This window comes from Taurulus bubalis (genome assembly GCF_910589615.1).
Source record: "Taurulus bubalis genome assembly, chromosome: 12".
NCBI classification, from domain to species: domain Eukaryota; kingdom Metazoa; phylum Chordata; class Actinopteri; order Perciformes; family Cottidae; genus Taurulus; species Taurulus bubalis.
The window spans coordinates 18,497,235-18,520,873 of NC_136600.1; the positions used below are offsets into that span (position 1 = coordinate 18,497,235).

At 43.8% G+C, this 23,639-nt stretch overlaps 1 protein-coding gene across 1 annotated transcript in view; it reads right to left on the reverse strand.

The window, feature by feature from the left end:
• Window positions 1–23,165, reverse strand: part of efna3b (ephrin-A3b) — a gene marked incomplete at its 3' end in the record, with an annotated part of 48,600 nt that extends 25,435 nt beyond the window's left edge. The window contains exon 1 of the mRNA XM_079226929.1: window positions 23,032–23,165. Coding sequence (XP_079083055.1) covers window positions 23,032–23,141 — 110 coding nt within the window. The 5' untranslated portion in view covers window positions 23,142–23,165. The remainder of the gene's footprint in view (window positions 1–23,031) is intronic.
• Window positions 23,166–23,639: the final 474 nt, after the last annotated feature.

Below are 23,639 nucleotides of genomic sequence, written 5' to 3' on the forward strand. Positions count from 1 at the left end.
TGCACATCTCTTCCCTCCAGCAGCGCAGTGTCGGCGCTTGCTCCTAGCGTGGGCAGAGAGCGGTGAGGCGAAGCTCTGCTCATGGCCAGAGGAGGAGCCACATCTGGGTCTGTCTGCGGAGAACCTGCAAGATTCCACTGGGTTGTGCGTGGCATCCGACCCGGCGGCACCAATGACGAGCATTAAGAATAATGACATCAAAATAGCCAATCTTCTCACTAATCGTCACGTTTAATTATGTAGGTCATATAGAGGCGTCGGTATTAAACTGGGACTTTTTCATAACAAGCTAACACTTCCTCACTGTCTATTAGGTCATGCTTTTCCAGAAGGCAAACTCTAACACATCTATAGAGACGAAGATTATACCGTTTTTTTCTTAATTCACAATTTATGCATCCTTGCCTTCTCTGCCTTCCTTCCTACAGCCTGTGACCCAGAAATCAATTGAGGTCTACAATCTTTTTACAAAAGAGGAAAGAGACTAAATCAGACTAATAATGAAACGCAAACTTCAGGTCTCGTTTACGGTGTTTTTTGCCGTGTTGCGTTTTATTCACGGCTCTCCAAAATGTGCGTTTTTATGAAGAGGCAACCTGAGCTTGTTGTTTGCAATGCAGCGTTGCCTGGTCCCGGTGTGCTGACGCAACACTTTAAAAAAACAATTATCGGCTTCTCATTCACACTGACTGATTACCTTCACCGACTGAATTAGGTGTCTCTGGGGATTTCTCTGCCGTTTGTAAATGAAGGGGAATTAATGAGCCTGAGAGGTATGGCAAGAAGTACTTAAAATGTCTTTAACTATGCGTATTAAAACAGCATTAACAATGGAGGGATGAAAAATGTGTGAAAACGTAAACTCGTAAAAACAGTGTTTGCTAAGTGAGAGAAGAGCATGAGGCTGTGTTCAGACCAACATCAACACTGTGTGGAAAGCACAACCCCATCCTTCATTTCACTATGCAGAAGGCTCTGGCCAAACAACACAGTTATCTGGCAGAGAGTTAAACTTGACTCACATTTTCCTCAGTTTTATGCACATCTGGAAACAGATGCATTGGCAAATCAAAACCTTCGTACTCATGGATGCATTTCTTAAAACCGGCCTTTGAAGTTTCACCTGAACCTGATGCAACGTGGCCCTGTCAGAACAGCTTCTTGTGTTTGAAATAAAAGGAATAGTTCAATATTATGGGAAATATGTTTCGCTTCGCCGAGCGCAAATACTGTAAATAGGTTAAAGGTAGCCTGGCCATCTCCAAAAATAAACCCTAATGTGTTGTGTGTTTGCACAGGTTTAAAGAAATCCATTCTAACGTGTTCTTTAAAGAGCTTCAGAGATGCTGCTCGGGGATTTTGTTCCCTTCGGACACAGGGCGGCTAGCCGGCCTCGGCTTCCATTCTTTATGCTAAGCTAACATCTGCTGGCTGTCTATTAATATTTAACGAACGTGTATGAGAGTCGTGGGAATCTCCTCGCCTAACTCTTGGCAAGAAAATCCCAAACTTCAAATTGTTAAATTATTTCTATAATGTGGTGGTTTTTTTTCCGTCCGTTGGTTACTCAATCACTATCTCCTTCTCCATGTTCCTCCTTCACCAGTCTAGAGACTCAAACCAGCAACCTTCCAGCATTAAACCCAGTCTTCTCACTGGGCCCAGGCTACCGCAGATTCCTATATCATTTTAAAAATCAGTCCGCAGGTCGCTCTGTTCTCCTCCATATTTAAAGACTTTATCTGGATCATTATTCAGGAAGTAAAAGTTAAAAACTGATGAATAAGGATTATGCTCTCTGCCACTCTGTGACAGGGAGTGGCAGTCATTAGCAGGAGATATTAATAGACAGGCTATTAGCTCAGGTCGGAGCTTTGTGTCAGACCCCGTTACAGCTACACTGACTTTCTGCCTCTCCTCTGCTTTTCTCTCCCTTCATTGCCTCACCCCTTCCCAAATACCTCTCCCTCGCCAACCTCCAGCTTATCCACTTTGATTTCCTACCTTGACTCATTCATGCCTCTCTCTCTCACTCTCTCTTTCGTCCGTATACTGGCCCTCTATGTCACTCCACTCACAGTTCTCTTTGCTGCAGGCCTGAACCACTTCCCCACAGCGTTGTCTATCTAATCCTGTTTTCCATCATTCCGTGCTCTCCCCTCTTTTCTCACACTCACATCACGCTATTTCTCACCAGAAATCCTCAACCCCCCACCACCACCACCTTCAGTCACCACGCATCATTTAATAACAAACTCACCTCCCTCCAACCCATCGTCTCCCATATTTTTCTCTCTCATTCACTTTAGCCATGACAACACGTATGCAGATATATTTAATCCTCACAGTTTTGGTGCCAAACAGGCTTCCATCCACACTTACATTTTTGTGTGGTCTTTTCCTCGCTTAAAATGAATAAAAATAAACAGCTAATTCTCTTCTTCATCCTTCTCTTTCAGTTAGCAAACACTACATTGTTAATCCGCTCTATCATCTGGTTTTCAGGGAAATATTAAGCAGGTCATAAATGCTACCCGTTGCTGCCATGGCATGGGTTGGTGTGAAAGTCGGGGGATTCAACAAGTGACATGTCAATAACAGACACGATTTACATCCTCAGCTTGCTTCCAGAAATGACAATCAGACACTCAGAGGAAACGGACAGTTGGCTCATGTAGGCTTGGGTGATATGAATCAAATTATATTGCGATGAATACAAAACCATTAACTCAAGTTAATGGTGTTGAGAGTCCACACAGGGTGATTTACTTAAACTACATCTTGGGTTGTGTCTGAAATAACCATCTTGTTTATTCATAAATTACTCTCTCTTTAAAAAACACTCAATGGGTTGCTTTATAGTGAGCCTTGAGATTACATTTTGGATAATCATAATTTTGTATCATCACTGACATTTTTCCATCTATAAAATGTGACGCATTGCGAAATTGATAGTGCCATGGACGCTACATTTTATTCTATTTTTGGACACTATTTAGTGCACATTATTCAATAATGTGCACTGGGCGGACAGTAGAGATACTGCACTGTATATTACATTTATAAATATCTCACACTAAGAAATGTAATAAAACATTACCATGCTGAAATTGGAACAGCAATATCTCAAAATGAGAATTTTGTAACTTTATTGAGTTACAAAATTGTATCTTTGAAATGTGGCATTTAAACGAGTTAAAGGCCAAATGTATTGTTTTTAAAAGCATCCATTTTTTAAAAGCTTCTGGTTTAGGATGAAAATCATCTGCACGGCGAGGAGCCACAAAACAAATAAAAACGCGTTCATGTGGCCTTGCTCTTCATCCATGTGTCTTCACCTCAACACTCGGCCTCCTCTTTATTCCTCACTAACGACCTCTCTGTCCAAACCTCTATCTTCAACAAATTCCCTCATTTCTTCCCAATCATCTTATCTCCCCTCTCATCGCTGCTCCATTGTGGAGTTGTGACCCCTCCGAGAGAGAGAGAGGTCGAGGGAGGGACACTTTGAGAGTGGGGGGGAAAAAAAGGGAGAAAGGGAGAGAGCAGTAGAGGGTAAGGTTTCGATTTCACAGCAGACAAATAGTCTGACTTTACGTAGGTAACCCCTGTAAATGGGTTTTCGATCTCTAATTCTCAACAGATCCCAATGGACGATTACATAACGACAGTATGAGATAAGACAAAGGTAGAAGACGAAGAAGAAGAAGAAAAAAAAAGAAGAAGAAGAGGAAGAAAAGAAGGGAGACTCTTAGACAAAACACCGACATAGAAATGTTCAAAATCGCCTCAGAATTTCCTGTTGGTTTCGCAATCTGGTCGGTGAGTCAGAGAATTTACAGTCACACCGACTCCTACACTTACCGACACATAAACAAATCAGCGTTTAAACACAGACACACACATATGGCCGCCGCCCACACTGAATACGGTTGGAGGTCTGACCTTAATTGGTCTCCTTCTGTTTGTTAGTTTGTCCGATGTCGCTTAGGGAAAACATCTCACCACTTTTTTAAAATTAAGTCCAGACATCACTGATGTGATTTAGATTAACCTTGGAAATAATGCGGCTCATTAGAGAGCTAAAGCATTATCAAAATGGAGGCGTCCTGCTAACTGCTGCCCCGTCAACGTAAAGACCAGTGCGCCATGTGATACACACAGAAAAACCTGATTTCAAACAAACAAAAATGTACTCAGGTATTCACCCAAATTAGTAAAAATGTTCTCGTTCTCCAAAGTAAGACTCATTAAAATACTTTGTAACCCATCAAGTAAATAGAAGACACAAAAGTAATAATTAGTATTATTGTAACAGCATGCAGAAGGGAGCAACACTACCACACAAAGCAAATTACAGTTTACCAATACGCAGGATTTTGGGCTGCTGGAGGAAACCGGAGCACCCAAAGAAGAGCCATGCCGACCTGGGGGAGCCTGTGAGCTCGTTGCTGAAAGACCCGCCCAACAGCATTTGTAAATAAGTAATGAATTGGCTTAATAGCCCTGTAATGATTGGTCAATTGATCAATTAGCAAACTGACGAGAAACTGACAGAAAACGTCGACATTTACATATCAATTCATCATTTATTAAACAAAGAAGCCATACATTGACTGCCTCCAGTTAAAGATTAGCTGTCCCCTACTTCATACTTCGTGAATTGAATATCATTAGGTTTCAGACTTTCCATCCAAAAAAATCTATTCGAAGACGCTATTTTGGGCTTTGAGAAATTGTCATGGCCATTTCCCCACAATTTTCCGACTTCTTACAGACTAAACAACTAATCTAAGAAAATAATCGACAGACTGATTGTAAATGGTTATAGCCCCCAATTTATAATCTGCAATGTGTTCTCGAGCAACGCATTACCTCCCATTACAACACGCTCACGTACACATGCATATAATCACTTAGAAATCACCTCTCTCCAATTCCAAGGAGAATTTCTCTCTGGTTCGTCAGTCTGTGAAACAGCAGATATAAAGTCATACCGACAGAGATTTGGAAGCAAATGAAGAGAGAGTGAGAGAGAGAGGTAGAGCTTAATAAGCCTGATCTGTACTTTCTGTTTATTCCGTCTCAGTCCAAAATTGCTTCTAGGTGCAGCTTGTTCAAAAAGTAATTCTCCTCCACCATATTTAATTGTTTTATTGTGTCATTACTTCATGTTGCCGGAGCATTAACGCGCTGTGCATTCCACTACGCCTATTAAACTGTAATGGCTCTACAAAGCAATATACTCTGTGATCTGATGTGCACGCACACAAACACTATCAAACACACATACACTATTAAGCACCAATGGTGCCAGAGAGTGATATGAGGCAATATTGCGGGCAAGCAATCTGATGAAGTGTACAGAAACAGTCATTAGCCGAGTCCTCGTCCCCGTTCAGTTTACCACACACTTAACATTTTAACGAAGGAGCCGCATTGCTTTCACACTGCATTGGCTTATAATCACTCGCTGAAACACGATCAGAATTATAACACGCACGCGCACACACACACACACACACACACACACACACACACACACACGCTCGCTTTGTCACTCGTTCATACCCTGTGAAACGCACACACAGGTTTGCCTGTTTCTCTCGGTTTACGGGACAATCTGTGGAGAGAGTCGGAGGATGCGTGCATACATTGCGGCGCGTGGAAGCGCCAGCTAGCAGGAGAAAGTCTCAAATGTTTCTGTGAGTGTGAGAGGAAGTAATAAGATGAGTGGAGTGCGTTCGTCTGCTCAGCGAGGGATGATGGATTGTTGGGGAGAGGCAGGTGAAGCTGAATATCTCCCTACAGCACCGGTCATAAAGCAAGAGAGCAGCCTCCTCTCCAACAACACTGTGAGATCAAATAACCTCCAGTGCCTCTAAGCGCGCACACACACACACACACACACACACACTCCGAGGTGAGAGCAACATCAGTGGCTGGCACTGATATTCAGGCTCCGCTCTGTTTTGAAACATCCATCATATTCTTGAGCAGAAAGAGAGGCAATGAAAGTATAAAGACGAGTACTCTTTGACACCCCACCCCTCCTCCACATCTCTCGCAAAAACCCATACGCTCACACACACGGGCCGCGCGCGCACACAGAAATATACAGCAGTGGGTGAAGTATGCGGGTGAGAGGAGGTGAAGTAAGATGAAGAGGCAGGAGAAGAGGTTGAAGGAGAAGAACAAATCCAAGTATAGGAAGGGGAGGGAGAGAAACAACCAAAGTGCTCAAGTGGAAGGAGGGTCACTGATGGGAGAGACTCTCCAGGGCTGAGAGAGGGATTAGGACCCAGGGAGTGAGTGAGTGTGTGTGTGTGTGTGTGTGTGTGTGTGTGTGTGTGTGTGTGTGTGTGTGTGTGTGTGTGTGTGTGTGTGTGTGTGCGCGCATGTGTCCGAGTATGAAAAAGAGAGAAAGAAAGAAGGAATGGCATCAATCTTGCCGATTTTGACCGCCTCTTTTTTCCCCCCTAACAATAAACCTGTGAGCAAGGCATTTTACAACCAGCATCTGTCACAAAGCCTTGACACCGCCACAGTCCCACTCCCTTTCTGTCCCCGACAGTCATTAACAGCACTCTCTGACTTCTCGCTTTGGTGTGTTATTGTGTGCGTGCCCTTGTTTGTGTGTGCCTGTCCACATGTGAGACTCCCCATTGCTCTACAATGTGTGCGGAATTTCATGCTGGAATCGGTTGGGGACCGGAACACACGGCAAACAAAGAAATCCGCACAACAGCCCGCCATCTCTTCACACACACATATAGGCACACATGCATCATGCTGCACACTCACTCCCACGCACACACACACACACACACACACACACACACACACCCTCAACAGGCTTGTGAGATGTAGTCCTCTTTGAGTTTCTGCACTTTGCCCTCATCTGCAGATGGCCAATTACTTGATCAGATGTGGTCCGTTACACTGCGGCCACACACGAAACGCTGCATGTTCAAGCTCCCACCATGGTTTTATTCTCACACACACACACACACACACACACACACACACACACACAAAATCCTAGGATGTCAGATCATAAAAACATCCACCAGCATGGTCCTAGGGGGTAATTTAGGATTAATTTAAAAAGCCTAAAACATTCTCCCATTGATATGGAAATTAGACCAATCTACCACTAGTGCAAATGGCTAAAAACAGTTCCTTAAATGGCAAAGAAAAACACTGTGTACATGCACACACACGTATACACACACACACCCACACACACACACACACAGAGAGATATGCATATGAATGGCATGCGAGGGATCTGTCCCAGAGCTCGGTTGTGCCTATCAAAGGCTCGTCGCTCCCAGAGACCAGTCGAGGCCCAGTCTTACACACTTAGCATTAGAATACATCAATGGCACAGGAACGGAGGCACGCAGGCTTTCATACTCGGAAAACCCACCTTCAGCCTCTATCTTCCCCTTTTCACTCCCTCTTTGGTCCATCCCAACCCTCCACCCCCACTGTTAGCCCTCTCCTATTATCTCCTGCTCCTCTTATTCCCCCTCCCCCCATCTCCTTCTCCGTCTTAAGACTCTACTCGCCCCCTCCTCTCCAGAAGGAAGCCTTTTTAACCGTGACCACAACTCAGAGCTGCATGGACCGTGACCACATAGCCATACAACACCAGATAGTGTGTGTGTGTGTGTATGTGTGTGTGTGTGTGACTGACATAAAATAATCATAGTTAGGCCCGCTACTGCTCAGTCACCCTCGGTGTTGCGAGTGTCGTAACAGGCTGCTTCAGATCCCATTTAGCTCTGTGGGTTTCGCTGTCTGGCCATCAGCATTCACCCCAACACTTCACTGACTAACTGACAAACTCCACTTAATGGAATCAAACTTGGCCCATCAAACGTGTGTCAGTGCATGTATTTGCGTGGGTGTGTGTGCGCGTGTGTGTGTCCCGTCACTTGTCTGTCGATACCCAGAGACAGCCTTCAGCCAGAGAATAGGAGAGAGACGAAAACAAGCAGCTCTCCTTTACCCTCTAATTACAAATGACAAACCTGCTACCAAGAGTCGGTCTGGCACCTGACGACGCATGATTACCTCTCAGCTCTCTGCCGATACTCAGCGGCCGACTGGAGGCGATCTGCAGTATATATGTGTGTGTGTATGTCTGTGTGAGTGCTGACTGACAGATTAAAACAAGAACAACATAATCAAACAGCGTCCTGCCCCACGGCTCTGATTTCCAATGACATAGCAAGAAGTCTACAGGCCAATATCTCACCTGTCTTCCTCTCTTCATTGCCCTTTTAGTGTCTCATCCTTTTAGCCATCGATTTCTTCCTTCCTTCCTTCCTTCCTTCCACTCTCTCTCCATCTCATACCTTCTACATCATTTAAAAACCAGCCGTCTTCCTCCAGATCATCCATTTCCTCCCCATCGTGTAATAATGACGTTAACACTACATTGTGGCTTGTACTCTTACTGAATAATATCTCTAATTGAATTGTAATGATATCAAAGGCCATCTACTGTGAGTGTCATGAGCTATAATATAGGGAGAGGTTGTAACCTGTTCTCACCCCACACTCTGCTGTGTAGGTAGTTTTCTCTTTGAGGGAAGCTGTTCAGGACTGTGGAGGAAAGACTCTAAAGGAGATGTGATATCTGAGTACTGATGATAAAAAGCTCCATGTAGCTGTTTACTAGCTTTCAAAAATATCATCAAGCAACTACTCTAAGTTCCAACTCACATCACTTTATTAAAAACAGGATGTAGCACACAAACTAGTTCCTTGACAGATTATTTGTTCATAAAGATTTGGCAGGTTTAAATGCAGTTAAATATGGATTATTGGATAAACTGGGGAAGACTTTCAATTGCATTCCCTAAAAAATAAATGTCACTTAACTTAATCGGATTTATCCTATTAATTCTAAACTGTGTTGTACTACCAACTCTGAAACGCATATATTTCAACATATAGGCATCTATAAATTCATTTAGCGTTTGGCTTCTTAAAACTGTTTCTATATTTCTGTAAGTTATGTGACGCTACCGTGACTTCCTGTCTCCTAGAACTTGACTTACTTAATGAACGACTTTGCTGACATTGCGTATGTTTCACAACCATATTTAATTATCACTTTTAAAACCAGTAACTAGTAACTACAAAATCTGAAGCACTTGACACACAAACTGAGTAATGATTCAGAAAGAGCTGGCGAGAGAGAGAATCTCACCACATGGTCAAGTTAATAGCTGTTCAGGAGCTTCCAAGCAAATTACATGATTTTTATCAGCAAATGTTTGTCCAATTGGGTCATTGGGTGATTGAGGATTCTTGTCGTTCTATAATCTAATAAAAGAAGCCAATTGTCTCAAACAAACTCAAATGTTAAATGTTTTTACGCAACTGAAGATGAATTTGGCATGATAACGAAGGCTAAAATTGGCAAAATTATTATTCAAAAGGGAAGCGGTGCAAAAATTCAATGCCAACTTTTGGTATTTGGAAATGTCCGATACTCTGTGCTATTGACACTGAAAGCATACAGAGGTATACAGATGTACACAAGAAGAAGTTAAAGGTAAAAAATGAAGTGGGGCAGAGTGATAAAGAAGGAAAGAGACACAGAGAGACTCAAATACACACAAACGCCGGTCTGAACGGACCGCCAGACATGGGTTCACGCTACAAGAGTGAGCTTACCCTTCTTCCCATTCACACCGGGCATTGAGTTAGCATTGACTCCCCGCTGAATAGCCTTGTGAAGACACAGGGCGATGCTAACCGGGAGGCACTATCGCTAGCCGCCCTGCTCCTTGGCGGAATAGCCGGGGCGGCATTGATATGGTAATGTCGGGGACGTTTTCGGGGCCAAAGCTTGGGACCGTGGGCGCTCTGTGATCCTCCAAGCCCAAAAAGGACACATCTCCAGGGCATTGTGATTTCCCCAGTCAAGGCCCTGAGTGATCAGGATAAGCCCGTCCATGCTGCTTTAGTGCTGTCACTCAGCCGCTATTGTGGTCATGTGAACGGCCATTTTCATCACAATTGACCTCGGTCTTGGCAGTACTGTTCTGCAGGGCCCTCCTCTCTCTATTCTTCGGTGCCCTTCCCTCCTTCCCCTTCGCCCTCCATCAATGATTTTTTTTTTCTCCGTCTGGTCTTTCTTGTGCTCTCTCTTGTCTTTTTTTTCCTTCTTCTCTCCAGCGACAACAGAGGCCCACAGATATGGCTGGTGCAGAGTTTAACTGGCATCCCCGTCTATCCACTGCCATCTCTGCAACGCTGTCCGCTCTGCGAGGAGAGTGTCATGGAGCCTTTGATTATCTGAACTGATACTGTGGAAAATTGCAAACCGTGATGCAATACATATGCTCGGGTTTACTATTCACCTCCAGGGGGTAAAACACTCAGCGTGTGTGGTGTGAGCGACAATTTACAACACACACAGCGAGTGGGCGGATGGGTGTCATCATTCCGTGTTTTATTCAATCACGGTTTAGCAGACATAGGAGGGTACGGTGTGTGTTATTCTATATATGGAGTGTGTGTGTGTGCATCCTCTCTTTGCTTCACTTTATTTGATCAGGGCTGGAAGAAAATAACAATGTACTCCCTTGAGGAAGCTGTGGGAGGTAATGACAGAGATTGTCCCTGTGAAACGAGTTTTCCCTGCACATATTTCTGTCTCTCTGTGTGTGTGTGTGTGTGTGTGTGTGTGTGTGTGTGTGTGTGTGTGTGTGTGTGTGTGTGTGTGTGTGTGTGTGTGTGTGTATGGATGGGGAAAAACAGATGGGAACATGGAAAGAGATGTAGGGGAGGTAGAGAGTGAAGAGTATGCATATGTATGGGACTAATACATGTGGGTAATGTATGTGGGTGGTAGGCTGTGGGGCATTCAAGTGCCTTTTTTCTCACTTTCTTTCTGAAACACTCCCCCTCCCCCCACACACACACACACACACACACACACACACACACACACACACACACACACACACACACACACACACACACACACACACACTAGGATGGGAGGAGAGTTTGCCTGGCTGCGAAGAACTCTGCTCCATCAACACAACACATCCTATTTCTCAACATCTCCTCCCACATCTCCCTCTCCCCCCTCCACCACCTTTATTTCTCTCTCTCCCGGGAAGTGACACAGAATTCTTTTTAACTGCAGTACATTCATTACAACAACCCTGCAGCTCCCACATCCCCCCCATCCCCCCCCACCCCCCATTCCACCTCCACCCCCCTCGTTCTTCCTCCTTCCCTATAACACGAGTGAAATAAAGACAGCGTACGTATCCACCTCCAGCAGCCGCCCTGGACTTTACGCTTTCATTAAAAACACGATGGTCCAGCCGGAGAGAGAAGGTGGCAAACACTCATTCATATGCGGCCCTTACTACAGCAGCCTTAAAGCGTAGGAAGGGAAAGCAGAGCCTACAGACAGCGTGGGTGTTAAGCGCTGAGGCCAGCCAGAATCTCTCGCTCGCATCCATCCTCTTTCCATCTCCGTCCATTGACAACCATTGACTCGATTCAGTGTACACACATTTGTGTGTAAATGCATGTGCAAATGAAAAATTGGACACCAAAAGTTAGAAACACAAGGGTATGCATGGAATGGTGCATGCACAACACACACGCACACATAAACAGAGGAGCTCACTTACACAATACACTTGAGAGAATGTTGGATGAATAGACAATATACAGTACATGCCGCGAGTCAATAGAAATGTGTCGATGGCCATTGCAGGCAACTCTGGAAATCAATGAGTAGAAGTGCTTTATGGAAAAATTGGATTTTTGCAGAGCAGTGATGAAAGATCTGGATTTGTCAGGTATTTAATTCAGTGCATAAGACAAAAACAGACTTCTGCGTCTCCACATGATTTCTCAATAGAATTTTCAGCAGGTAGCAATTACTACAACTGTTAAGGTAGAAAATGTTATCGATAACACCTGCACACTAAACTCCCTTCATCAACCATGTTTAGACTTGAATTGTACCTGATGAGGATCCGATGACTGGAACGTCGGCACCAGAGAGCCATAACGCGCGGGATGTTTTTGTTCTTTCAACTGAATTTCTCCCACAGATATCTATCTTGATATTGCGATTTAAAATTACATTTTAGGCAAACAGTATTTTCATTCTCAATAATTCATGTGTGCCCATCTTAACTTGCTTCCTTCAAATATTGTGTTGTCAAAAGGATATTCCATTTTTAAAGGATATAAAACACACATTTCCACAAATTATCACATCAGAGAAGCCGAAACTAGTTGTTGTTGCTCGTCAGTTGATACATCAACTAACATACAAAATACCATGATAGAATATTTCACTTTTCCTACACTCAGAAAAGATGCAACTAATACATATTTTCATTATTTATTAATCTCTTTTGAAATCAGTTGACTAATTGTTTGGTGAAAAAGCTTGTTTTGCCCGAATCTCAACTTGTTTGACAGTATTACAATAGAACACAGAGATGCAGCGAGTCGTTGCTAATAAATGGATTTTGGATTAAAAATCATTGCCAATCAATTCTCTGTACAGGACTTGTATATGTATAAACTAATTGTTTCAGACTCAGCTCCCACACACAGATTCCTTAAAAAATTAAAAAAACATAGAAAACCATTATAATGGCATTGAGCACACCAACACAAACTGGCCAAGATCTGAAGCCAAGAACAGGAATCCCATTAACAGCAAGAATTGCTCAGAACACACACACACACACACACACACACACACACACACACACACACACACAGCTCATTGTCTGATCTGAAGTGAGGCTCGAGTGTAGTACGGTGATGCAGAGGAGGACAATGAGGAGGAGAGGAAGGAGTGATGTCGCGAAGTCGAGCCAACGGGAGAGACGGTGAGGCAGAGCAGCAGATACGCGGCGAGAGAGAGAGAGAGAGAGAGAGAGAGAGAGAGAAAGAAAGAGAGAGAAAGAGAGAGAGGAACAGGCTGAAACATCCAGGGGAGGAAGGAGTGCAGTGTCTGGAGGACACCATCGATCCAACGCTGACAGAATTAGACAGCCAGACCAGAACCTACAGAGTCAGTCGGAGACACCCCGACACGACCGCACACACATCTGTACAGCAGCAGCTCTTCATACAGGAACCAGTGAGCAAACACATCTACCTTGAAGGTGGAAAAGTGCTACTACATAATTCATTATGAAGATGTTTTCACACATAGCACGGCCTGTTTGAAATCAAAAAGACTAGATGCACCGGCATCGATAACTACAGTGTGCATGGCATGGGATTCAACATTCTGAAATCGGTCCACAACATCACGCGATGAGCTGCATCTTTGATTTTAAAAGTTCAATTTTTGGGTTTCCATTCATGCTCCTCTTTACTGTGCTCATTCCAAGATGAATCCGTTTAGATGGTGAAGTCTAGACTTGCGTGTGTGTGTGTAATTGAGTGAATGCCCAAGCAGAAAACAAAAAGGTAAAAAGTAACTTCTCCTCTCTTATACCGAACCCAATGATTTGCGAGCCCTCTCCTCATCAGGCGTGATGCCCCATCAGGCTGTCAACAGCAAACAGACCTCACATGAGTAATCGTGCGTTGGTCCGCAGGGCTGCTAAATTGGAATTTTTGCTGAAGTTTTATCTCGTTCCCAGTGCACTTTAGGAGCGGGGAAAGATCTGTGGGCAGCAGAATCAGACACACGGAGTAACTCATGCACATGCATATGGCTGGGCGAAATCTAAATCACGGTATTAAACCCAACATTTTATATACAGTATGTATACAGTATTTCTTATACAGTACAGCGTATTATAAAACAGAAAATGATCTAAGTTAAGCAAACATTCTCGATTCCAGCCTCTCAAATTAAAAAAATACTGCTTTTCTCTTCTTTTTTTTTACATCATTGTGAAGTATGTCTCCTTGGTTTCTGGTAGATTAATTAATAATGTAAATAAATACAGCCCTAATCATATTTTTGTTACAATACTACTACACAAAAAGTAAATATACTGCATGATGATTTTGAGGTATTGCTCAGACACACACACACACACACACACACACACACACACACACACACACACACACACACACACACACACGAAATGAAGATGTAATACACAACAAAAGTCCAAAACAATAACTAGAGGATACAACTAATTTCGTGATCGTACATGAATTTTTCTGCCTATGGTTTTCGAATATGCCTGTTGCTGTTTGAGGAACCGGTTGACTGGCTGGTTTCCACTGACACATCCCACTGGTTGACAGTTTTACTGACTGGTTGCCGTTGCCATCAGGAGCAGAGTGCTTGTGCAGTGAACATTTCTGCCTCCCTCCCTGGCCTGGCTGGGACTGATTAAAGCCTTCTGCTGAAACAAGGTCATAATTCACTTAGCCAATGCCCAATTTCCGCATAATTACCCTCCTGCTTCACGAACACCAGCGCGCGCGGACGCACACGCACCCGCACACATTCGCACCGACGCTCAGACACAAACACATTTCCTCTCTGATTTGTGTCATTACCGAGAGGAGAGTGGTTAAAAGGTTTCAGAGTTGGCCTCTTAGTGACAGCTTAAATGGATAAAACCTCAATTAAAGAGTCTCTCCCTCTCTGCTGCGCTCTCTCTGTGGATGGAATAAGCATAATTCTGTGTCCTCTGCAGTTTGTTGGAAGTGAGGAACGTGCCTGGCCTTTTTTCCCCTCCTCCGGCTGCGAAATCAAACCGTTCTCAAAAAGGGACTTTCTCATACCTCGCATTAATTGTTTCTCGTGGAAAACCTGTTAAATGCATACTACTCATTATATGAATAATTTCTGTCACATTCATTGAATGTGCTGTAACTCCGTTACGTTATTCATTCTGGCCACATGACATCTATTGCTTCTGTCCATCCGGGGAGAGGGATCCTCCTCTGTTGCTCTCCCTCAGGTTTCTTCCCCTTTTTTCCCTGTGAAAGGGTTTTTACTATCTTTATTGGGGGAGTTTTTCCTGATCTGATGTGAGGTCCCGGGTTAGAGATGTCATGTGTACAGATTGTAAAGCCCTCCGAGGCAAACTTGTATTTGTGATGTTGGGCTATATAAAATAAACTGAATTGAATTGAATTAAAAACAAGCTACAATCCAGATTAGTTGTTGAAGTTGTTCACGGTTTGATGAACCGAGAACAACATTTGCAATCAAAGCTCAGCAATAAGCATCCTTTCTGTCCGACGAGCAGAGACAACAGAAGCGCTTCCTGTAAAACACAGGGGTCCTCTGTCCTGTCCTGCGACACTTAATTCCCCAAACAGCTGCATTTTCACATGCGACGGTATTGTCTTTACGTGGATGATTCCTAATTGTCACGTCGCTAGAGTTTATTAACGATGGATCACTCTGCTCTGTTGTGATCAGGCTCAGCATATGGCCTCAGACTGCCACTACGCTGCTACCATTAGCCACCTCACAAACCCACCATGTGAGCATCTGGTGTGTGTGTGTGTGTGTGTGTGTGTGTGTGTGTGTGTGTGTGTGTGTGTGTGTGCGTGTGTGTATGTGTGTGTGTGTGTAGGAGCTGACAGTCTACATTATTAGCACCCCCTCCCTCCCCAAAGCCCCAAGAGCTGGCGAGGAATAGAGGAGACATCACATAGAGTATACTCACACACACACACACACACACACACACACACACACACACACACACACACAGATACAAGTGCTTTGAAACAGCTTGTAAACATCACAGCCTTGTTATTAGCACCTGATTACACTGCTGGAGCTTAGGCGTCGGCTCAGAGAATAATGCTAATATCAACAACAACATCGAGTGTGTGCGTCTGAGTGTGTATACGGGTGTTTTTTTTGTGTATTGCCTCCAGCCCCTCGCTGTGGGATTTGTTCTCTGTGGACAATTTGTTCAAATTTAACACATGGATGGGAAAGATAAATTCTTGTTTCGCACAGAATCTACAAATAACGAGAGAAGACGGCCATTCAATAACTGGCCCTGTCAGAGAGAAAAAAGCAACGTATCCACCTCTAACGGCAACATGTTTAACTTAAATCATCCTTCTTGTTATTGCAAAGTGATTTTTGAGAATTCCCCGTTAAGATAATGGTCCTAAAAAGATCAGTTTAGTCACTTTACGGACATTATTCAAGATCATTTGTGAGCTCACAGACCATCAAACATTGTGACATCACCAACGGAGAAGCCAAAATTTTGTTGCGACCGTGTGAAAAGGACCCCTGTTCTTCAGCCACTTGCCAGTAGTTACAATGCTAAACCCAATTTCGGTTGCAATCCTCTTTTCCAGCCCGTCTGCTGTTGCCAACATGGAAGCGAGTAAACCACCGGTGCAGAATCTGGACCACAATGAAGCTCACCCCATTTTTAGACTGGTCAAAGAGCCCTCCTGAGAGCGCAGTGACCTTAACACAACGAAGAGCAAGGAGAGCCATCACTCACAGTCTCAGACGCACCTTTGGGTGATTTAGACTGTCCAATCTAACTGATGGCGTGTTGTTGAAAGCAGGTGAACACTGAAGCTGCGATAAGGAAGCCAACACACAAAGGGACCTCCACACAAGAACCAAACGTGGAAGTATATCCATCAACCATTTCCGATTAGGAAACCGGTCCTAACTGGTAAAAAAACAAAAAAAGAGTGACGCATATTTGGCCGTTGTCTTAAGCATAGTGAGAAAGACATTTTATCCGCTTTCTTTTAACTGAGAAAAGTCATCTCGTCTGCTCCAGGATTTAGTTGAGCTGCAGAGCTGCTCTTAGCTGTTAGGGGTTCCCAGCAGGTGGCAAATGATATGATCAACATGCCCATTTCTGCAAATGTGCAAATTTTAAATACAGAAAATGTGATTTTAAGCAACAAACATCATTGTCAAAGCTATTCAAAGATACTGGCTCTTTTCAATCATTTCGATTTTGTCCGTAAAAGTAATGCTCCTTTCAAACATGCTTTATGGAAAACAAAGACATTCTGCAATTAGATGGGACATTACAACTGTCAATACACTGTTTGAACCTCAAAGCTCCAATACCAGTGTCCTCATAATTGCATACATTTGTGGCTTTTTGTGATTCGTCAGCGTCATGATGAATCACATAAATCACTGGTCCAAGCATTGATAAGGACGGATCCCAAGTAAATCCATATCACAGTATCAACATATATTGGTTCTGCATGCATTATCCTTGATGTTTTAGCCACATGACACAGACCATAAAAACATGCCAGCAGCAGCAGCGTCAGATGTCATATTATTTTAACCAATGTAAATTCACATTTAAAAAGAGGTTTTGGCAAACAGAAAAAAAAGTCATGCTTTGGTAATTTGTGCATCATATTTATTAGTCCAAGAAAAACCGACAATGACGGAGATCCAGAACGCAGCATTCATGTGCAGTTCTTAGCTGTTGAATTCACCGCAGCCCACCACGCTACACCTCCACCTCCCTCGAGGTCGACTACCAAAAATAAATTCTCAACTCGTGGGAAACACAAGCAGTTCTGCTAATTTCTGTAATTTATTGTATTTCCCTGCATTCACTTACTTTACCTACATCATCTGAATATTGCATCACAGCAATCATTCATCACTTCACCTTTATGATTTGGATTCTGGTGGAATTGGTGACATCCTTTCCTTGTGTTGGAAATTACATGAACAAAACACCTTAACCATACACTGAGGTAGTTTTAGTTCAGTGTGTTTCTAGCAATGACTCTGAAAGTCTTCAGAAATACAGAATGCAAAGCAAGCATCTGTGCTTTGGAATTAGCAGTCACTTAAATCAATACAAATCCTGGGCCAGGTATTTACCTTTGCTTTTTGCCAGGCGGGATCAGAATTGCTCCACTTCGTCCGACTCTCATATAAAGTTAGTCTGAGCAGAATTACATCCTTAAAACCCTTAAGAACCGTCTTCTTTTGAATCCAAACCATTACAGTGACCAGTTTGTGTTTGATCCAAGACGGAGCAAGCACCAACGCCGGACATCAATACTCAATTTTCACGGCAATGCTTCCGATTAGTCGATCATGTAAGCGGGACAGCGTTTGAGGAAATGAAAAAGCCTATCAAGAGATGTGGAAAAACGGGCTGGTGATAAAAAACAGGCTGGGCTTGATATTCCAGGCTTGTCTTTTTCTCAAGATCAATGTGAGTGTTTTATGTAAAAGGATCTGCAAGAAGGTGGGTTTGAAGTGGCTTTGGACAACATCTCAAAGTGTGTGAGAGGAGAGGAGACGAATGTGGGTGAGGTGAGGTGAAGGAAAACCAGACAACAAAGAAAGGCAGCATATTTTCTAGTATTGGAAAGATGTAGTCCATGTTAATTTGACAGAGAAAGAGTCTCACAGCATTCACATTAAATCACATAGCTCCCAAAATACCACCACCCCAAGAGTGCTTTCCCATCAGGCAGTTGGAGGATGAGAGAAGAACAGAGAGGTGGGGCCACATACCTGTACCTGAAATCTAGCTCATCCCAAAAGAGGAAATAAAAGATGGACAGAAAATAATTAATTTCTCTTCCTCCTTTCTTCTACATGTCCCTTATTGCTCGGCTCACCTACCAGACAATACCTGTCCAATCAAAAAAAAAATATTTACTCCTACGTGTGCACACAGAGAGATAGAAACAGCATCAGAGAGAGAGAGAAAGAGAGAGGGGGGGGCGCTGGATCTCATTATGCCAACAGGAGTCATCCATCACACAGGTGTTCCCTATTGCTTTTAATTAATGACATCTCTATGCGAGCGTCTGCGCGCCACACACACACTTTCACACACACACACACACACACACACACACACACACACACACACGTTGCGATGCAAACCCAAATCCATTCACCCGTACACTATTTGGCCTTATTATTCGTTACTAATGAACAGCTGATCACTGCGTCTATATAACGGTAACCATGATCACTGGGGTCCTGTGTGGGACGTTTTATTTTTGTGCGTGCAGGTGAACAAACACAGATCACAGTGGTAGCTGACATGCGTATCGACGGTGCGAACGCCTATGATGGATGTGTTGTACACACACACACCCACAAACACAGACACACACAGGTGAGGCGTGCATCTTGTGGTAGTGAGTGAGTAATACTCTGCTTTGTAAAGATATTCATAAATGTAAATGTTGTTGTCCTAAATGGATCTTTCTCCCCCCCCCCTTTCTCTCTCTCTCCCTCCCCCCCTCCCCGTGTGGATCCCCCTGCTCTATCAGACTATACCAAATCTTCCCGACTTCTCCTCCAGCCCCGTCGCATTTCTATTTCGCCGTCTCTCCCTTCTCATATTCTTGCATTATTTCTCTCCTTCCCTGTGTGACGTGTCTCTGAGCACTCTGACGAGCTGGATGAATATAAAACAAGTTCCAACTCAGCGTAACTACTACACATGCACGTTCATTTATACAAGGTGAACATTCTGCTTACTATAGTGGCATGCATGCATGCATGGAGGTGACAGTGTCATTGATACACACACGCACGCACACGCAATTGTCTAAAAGTGCTTATGCGTTTGTTTATTCGCAACCCTAATCGCTTTCAAAGATATACAACTGATAAATTAAGAGATATCACCAGATATCCATTATGCAAATCAGCTAACTGCTGCGTTATTAGATTAAACACATACACATGTATACGCGAGCGCACACTCGTGTGCACACGCACACAGCGGTGGTTAATTGCCAGGTGGTGAAAGATAATGTGTGATTTAACGGACTGATGGATTTGTTTTTGTTTCGGTCACCCATCAATGAACAGAGACATCTGTAACAGCGCCAACACACACATGCTTAAGTTCTCTCTCTCTCTCACACACACACACACAAACACACATACACGCGTTGAAGCCCAGGGATATCAGTGACAAGTGACTGATAGCAGTGGCAACAGCCATTGTGCAAGACGTGAACGCAGGAAATGATCCATCTTCGCAAAGTTAAAAAAGTACACAGCTGTGTTTGTGTGTTGTCTTTTAACCATAGATATGTGTGTACATGTACATGTACATGTACAGGTATAAGCGTGCATGCGCCTGTGTGTGTGTGTGTGTGTGTGTGTATAAACGGTTAATCCTTGGTAACAGTCTCAGCCTGTCTCTTGTGGTTGATGAGTGGCTCGGGGTCAGAAGCTGCTTAGAAACTGCAGGGTCCTGAGGCTTTACAATGTGTTTACCATTCAAACTGACAGCTATACTACAGTTTATTATTGGCCTTCTAAACCTCCAGCGCACTGTGAGTTAGAGAAACTCCAGAGAGGCCCGATTGCCAGCGGCGAGAGACATGCCGGCCAACCCAACAAATGTGAGATGTTGTGCTGTTGAGTGCAGAGATTAAAATAAATGCTGGAAATGGGATCTGTGCCGGCCGTTGACAAAATAAGTATATGAAAAGAATGGATTAGACAGGTTATCCTGCAGTTCATCTGCCCTTTGCGTGTCACTGTTCATGGTCCCTTTGTCAATAAATAGCCTGAATTAAAAAAGGTATACCCACTCACTGCCTATACATTGTCATTGTGTATGTGTGCACTGAGGAAGAGAGAGGGAGAGGGAGAGAGAGATGGGGAGATCAGGGATGAGCCAGGTCCACTGAGATGCAGTGTTCTTTAATTAACCACAGTCTTTTATAAAAGACACACACACTAGGACTCACACTGCAGGGGCTGAGAGTATTCTGCCGCTGGGATGGAAAGCGTACTGGCAGTGAACGTGTGGGGAGACTGCAGGGCTCTGCAGTGCTCAGGTTAAAGGTGAGGATTATCCAGACTACTTTAGTTCTCCCACTGCTGGAAAATCAACTGCAACCTAACTCTACAAACATTCTGAGTATACAGCAGAAAGCAGCTGACAAATTACTTAATTAGTTTACATTCTACCAAGGTCAGTGCTGCTCATGTTACGTCGAGCTGATTGTACCGAGGTCCCGGGTTCAGCTCTTCCCTTTATGCCTTTGAGCGTTTCTTTTCCACGTTTTATCTAAATCAACTTGTCTCCGATATGAAAACCAAAGGTGGAATTTCATTAGCATTTATTATAAAATTGTAACCGAGAAGAAAAAAAAAGTAGAGAAATTGAAAATGAGCACTCTCCACATTGAGAAAGAAATATCAGCGAGAATGCATTAGCAGCAACTGTGCATGCCCTATTAGTTTATCTCAAATGTACAGGAAATATAATTATCTCACATTCAGGAAAACTAATATTGTTTACAGTATCGTACGGCAACCAATAACCTTGTGTTTTCCGCTCCTACTGCTTTACGCAGTACTTCATGTATAGTAATTCTGCTGTGATGCATAAATTTGCTTGCCTCTCTTAGTTTTATTTTACGCTGTAAACTAAAATCATTGCCTTTGAGTTATTATCAGCGGGCAGAATCATTGATCTTCCTACTGCAAAAACAACAGTGAGTTTTCATTTTGTTTACGTCTTTAATAAGTGCAGTCGTAAAATGTGAATCAGTTTATATGTGACTGGTCATCTTAGGGGCCTAGTAAATTCTGCTGAAGAGGTAAATGCCACAACTGAAATATTTTAAGGGCCGCTAGATAGCCAAACGATATCCTACACAGACAGGGTTCACTGCAAAATGGGAGAGCAAAAGGAAGGTGTGTGTTAGTTTGTGACATGCGCTCTCGTGCACCTAAAATCGAGGTTGATTGTTGCATTATTTTGTTTGATTTTTGAAAAATCATAATACATTAGCTCACACAGCTTGCTAAATTGCTAATTAAAAGGATATGTTGAAAATTAACTAATATGTCACGTCAAAATCCGGCATTCAGTTGCAAATTAACAACATTTTATCGGCTCATTTTGGGACAGAAGAGAAGAAACATGGATGTACAGATTGGGACATGTGGAAACGAAGCAAATCCAACGTAAACGCAGAAGATTTGACTGTGAATTGTGGGAAGACAGATAAGCCTACAGTGTGCTGCAGCAGACTGACGCTACACTCTTAAGGATCCAGCAGCAGAGCCATGGACTCACGAGGACAGTATTAAAAAGGCTGCTTTCTTAAAAAAAAAGAGAGAAAAAAGAAGCATTTTCACTTGAATCGAGATAGGGCCGAGGAGCGAGGGATTAGGAGGATAACAAAAAGGCCAGCGGACTGAGTGTAAACAAGAAGGGGGTTAGAGAGGCATAGAAGGAGAGAGCAAGTTGGAGAGTGAGCGAGAAGGAGAGATTGAATAGTGACACTGCTACAACACAATGGGGTCAGGATGAAGAAGTGCTCCTAATTGAACCAGATAGAGGAGAAGACAGAGAAAGAGCCCTGAAAGACTGAGAGGAGAAGGACAGAGAATCAGTCTCTGTTCTTTTCTTTCTACTTCCCGGACATGCATGGCTGAAGGTAGAGGAAAGGGGAGGAGAGAGAGAGAGAGAAGAAGAAAAAGGAGGGGAGTAATTAAAGAAATAACAATATGCACAGATTTATGCTGGATTGAGGAACATAATCTAAATATGTCCAACTAGTGGTGCAGGTGAAGGGGTTGATAAGATGGTCTGGAGCCACCTTGGCTTCACAGCAGGGGTCTGACTGGGCAGTTTGAGGCTCAAAAATAGCTTCACCTGACAGAGAAGCGTGAGAAGCCTGTTTAAATAGCTTTTGTGGACCTATATCATTTCTTCCACTTAAAAAAAGAAGAAAGATAGATAGATACAGACGAGGAAGGGTAGCAGTTGACATCCTTTATAAACGCGTTGTAAGGACTCAATCAAGCAAAGCCTAAAAACAGCAGCAAATCACTGATGGCTGAAAGTGTGACAGCCAGAGAGAGAGAGAGCACATCTGGACATGTCCTTCCTTTTTAACAGGTGTAGATAGAGAGATAAAAAAAAAATGCAATATTAGCACACACACACACACACACACACACACACACACACACACACACACACACACACACACACACACACACACACACACACACAGGTAGAGAGACGAGCGAAGAGGAATGAGGGGTCTTACTGTATATTGGAGCTGTTCCAGTAAACGGAATGCCTGTTGGCTGACACCGGGACCACGTCCGCCCAGGTGAGACTCGTTAGCACCCAGAGAGACAGCACTACCAGGGCCATGCTCCCGGCTCCTCTCTCGGCCTGCGTCCGTCCCCTCGGTCTCTCCGGCCACTCTCTCGGTCCCTTCACCCCACCAAACAACGCGACTCAAACATCCCAGCAAATGCCTAACAGACGGGAGAGGGAGGAGGGGAAACAAAAGCTTCATGCATGCAGACAGACGGATACAAAGACTTTCAGACTTGCTCTGGTTAATAAGTGTTGTAAAAGTCTATTGTGGTGAGAAGTGACTAAAGTCCCCCACCCTCCTCCCCTCCCCTCCCTCTCCAACAAATCCTGGGGCTTCAAACAAGGGGGGTGTTTGTGGAAGTCCTTGTGAGAGCGGGTCCCCGTAATGACTGACTTGCTCCTGGTCCTTCTCTGCTCACCGGGAACTGCTGCTTCTGAGCCCGCCAGAGGAGAGTGGGAGGCCGGCACTGGGTCCACGCGGGAGGTCGGTCTTCCTTCGGGCATGAAACGGTCCCGTCCGCAGGGAAAGAGTTGCTGCTGACGTGAAGA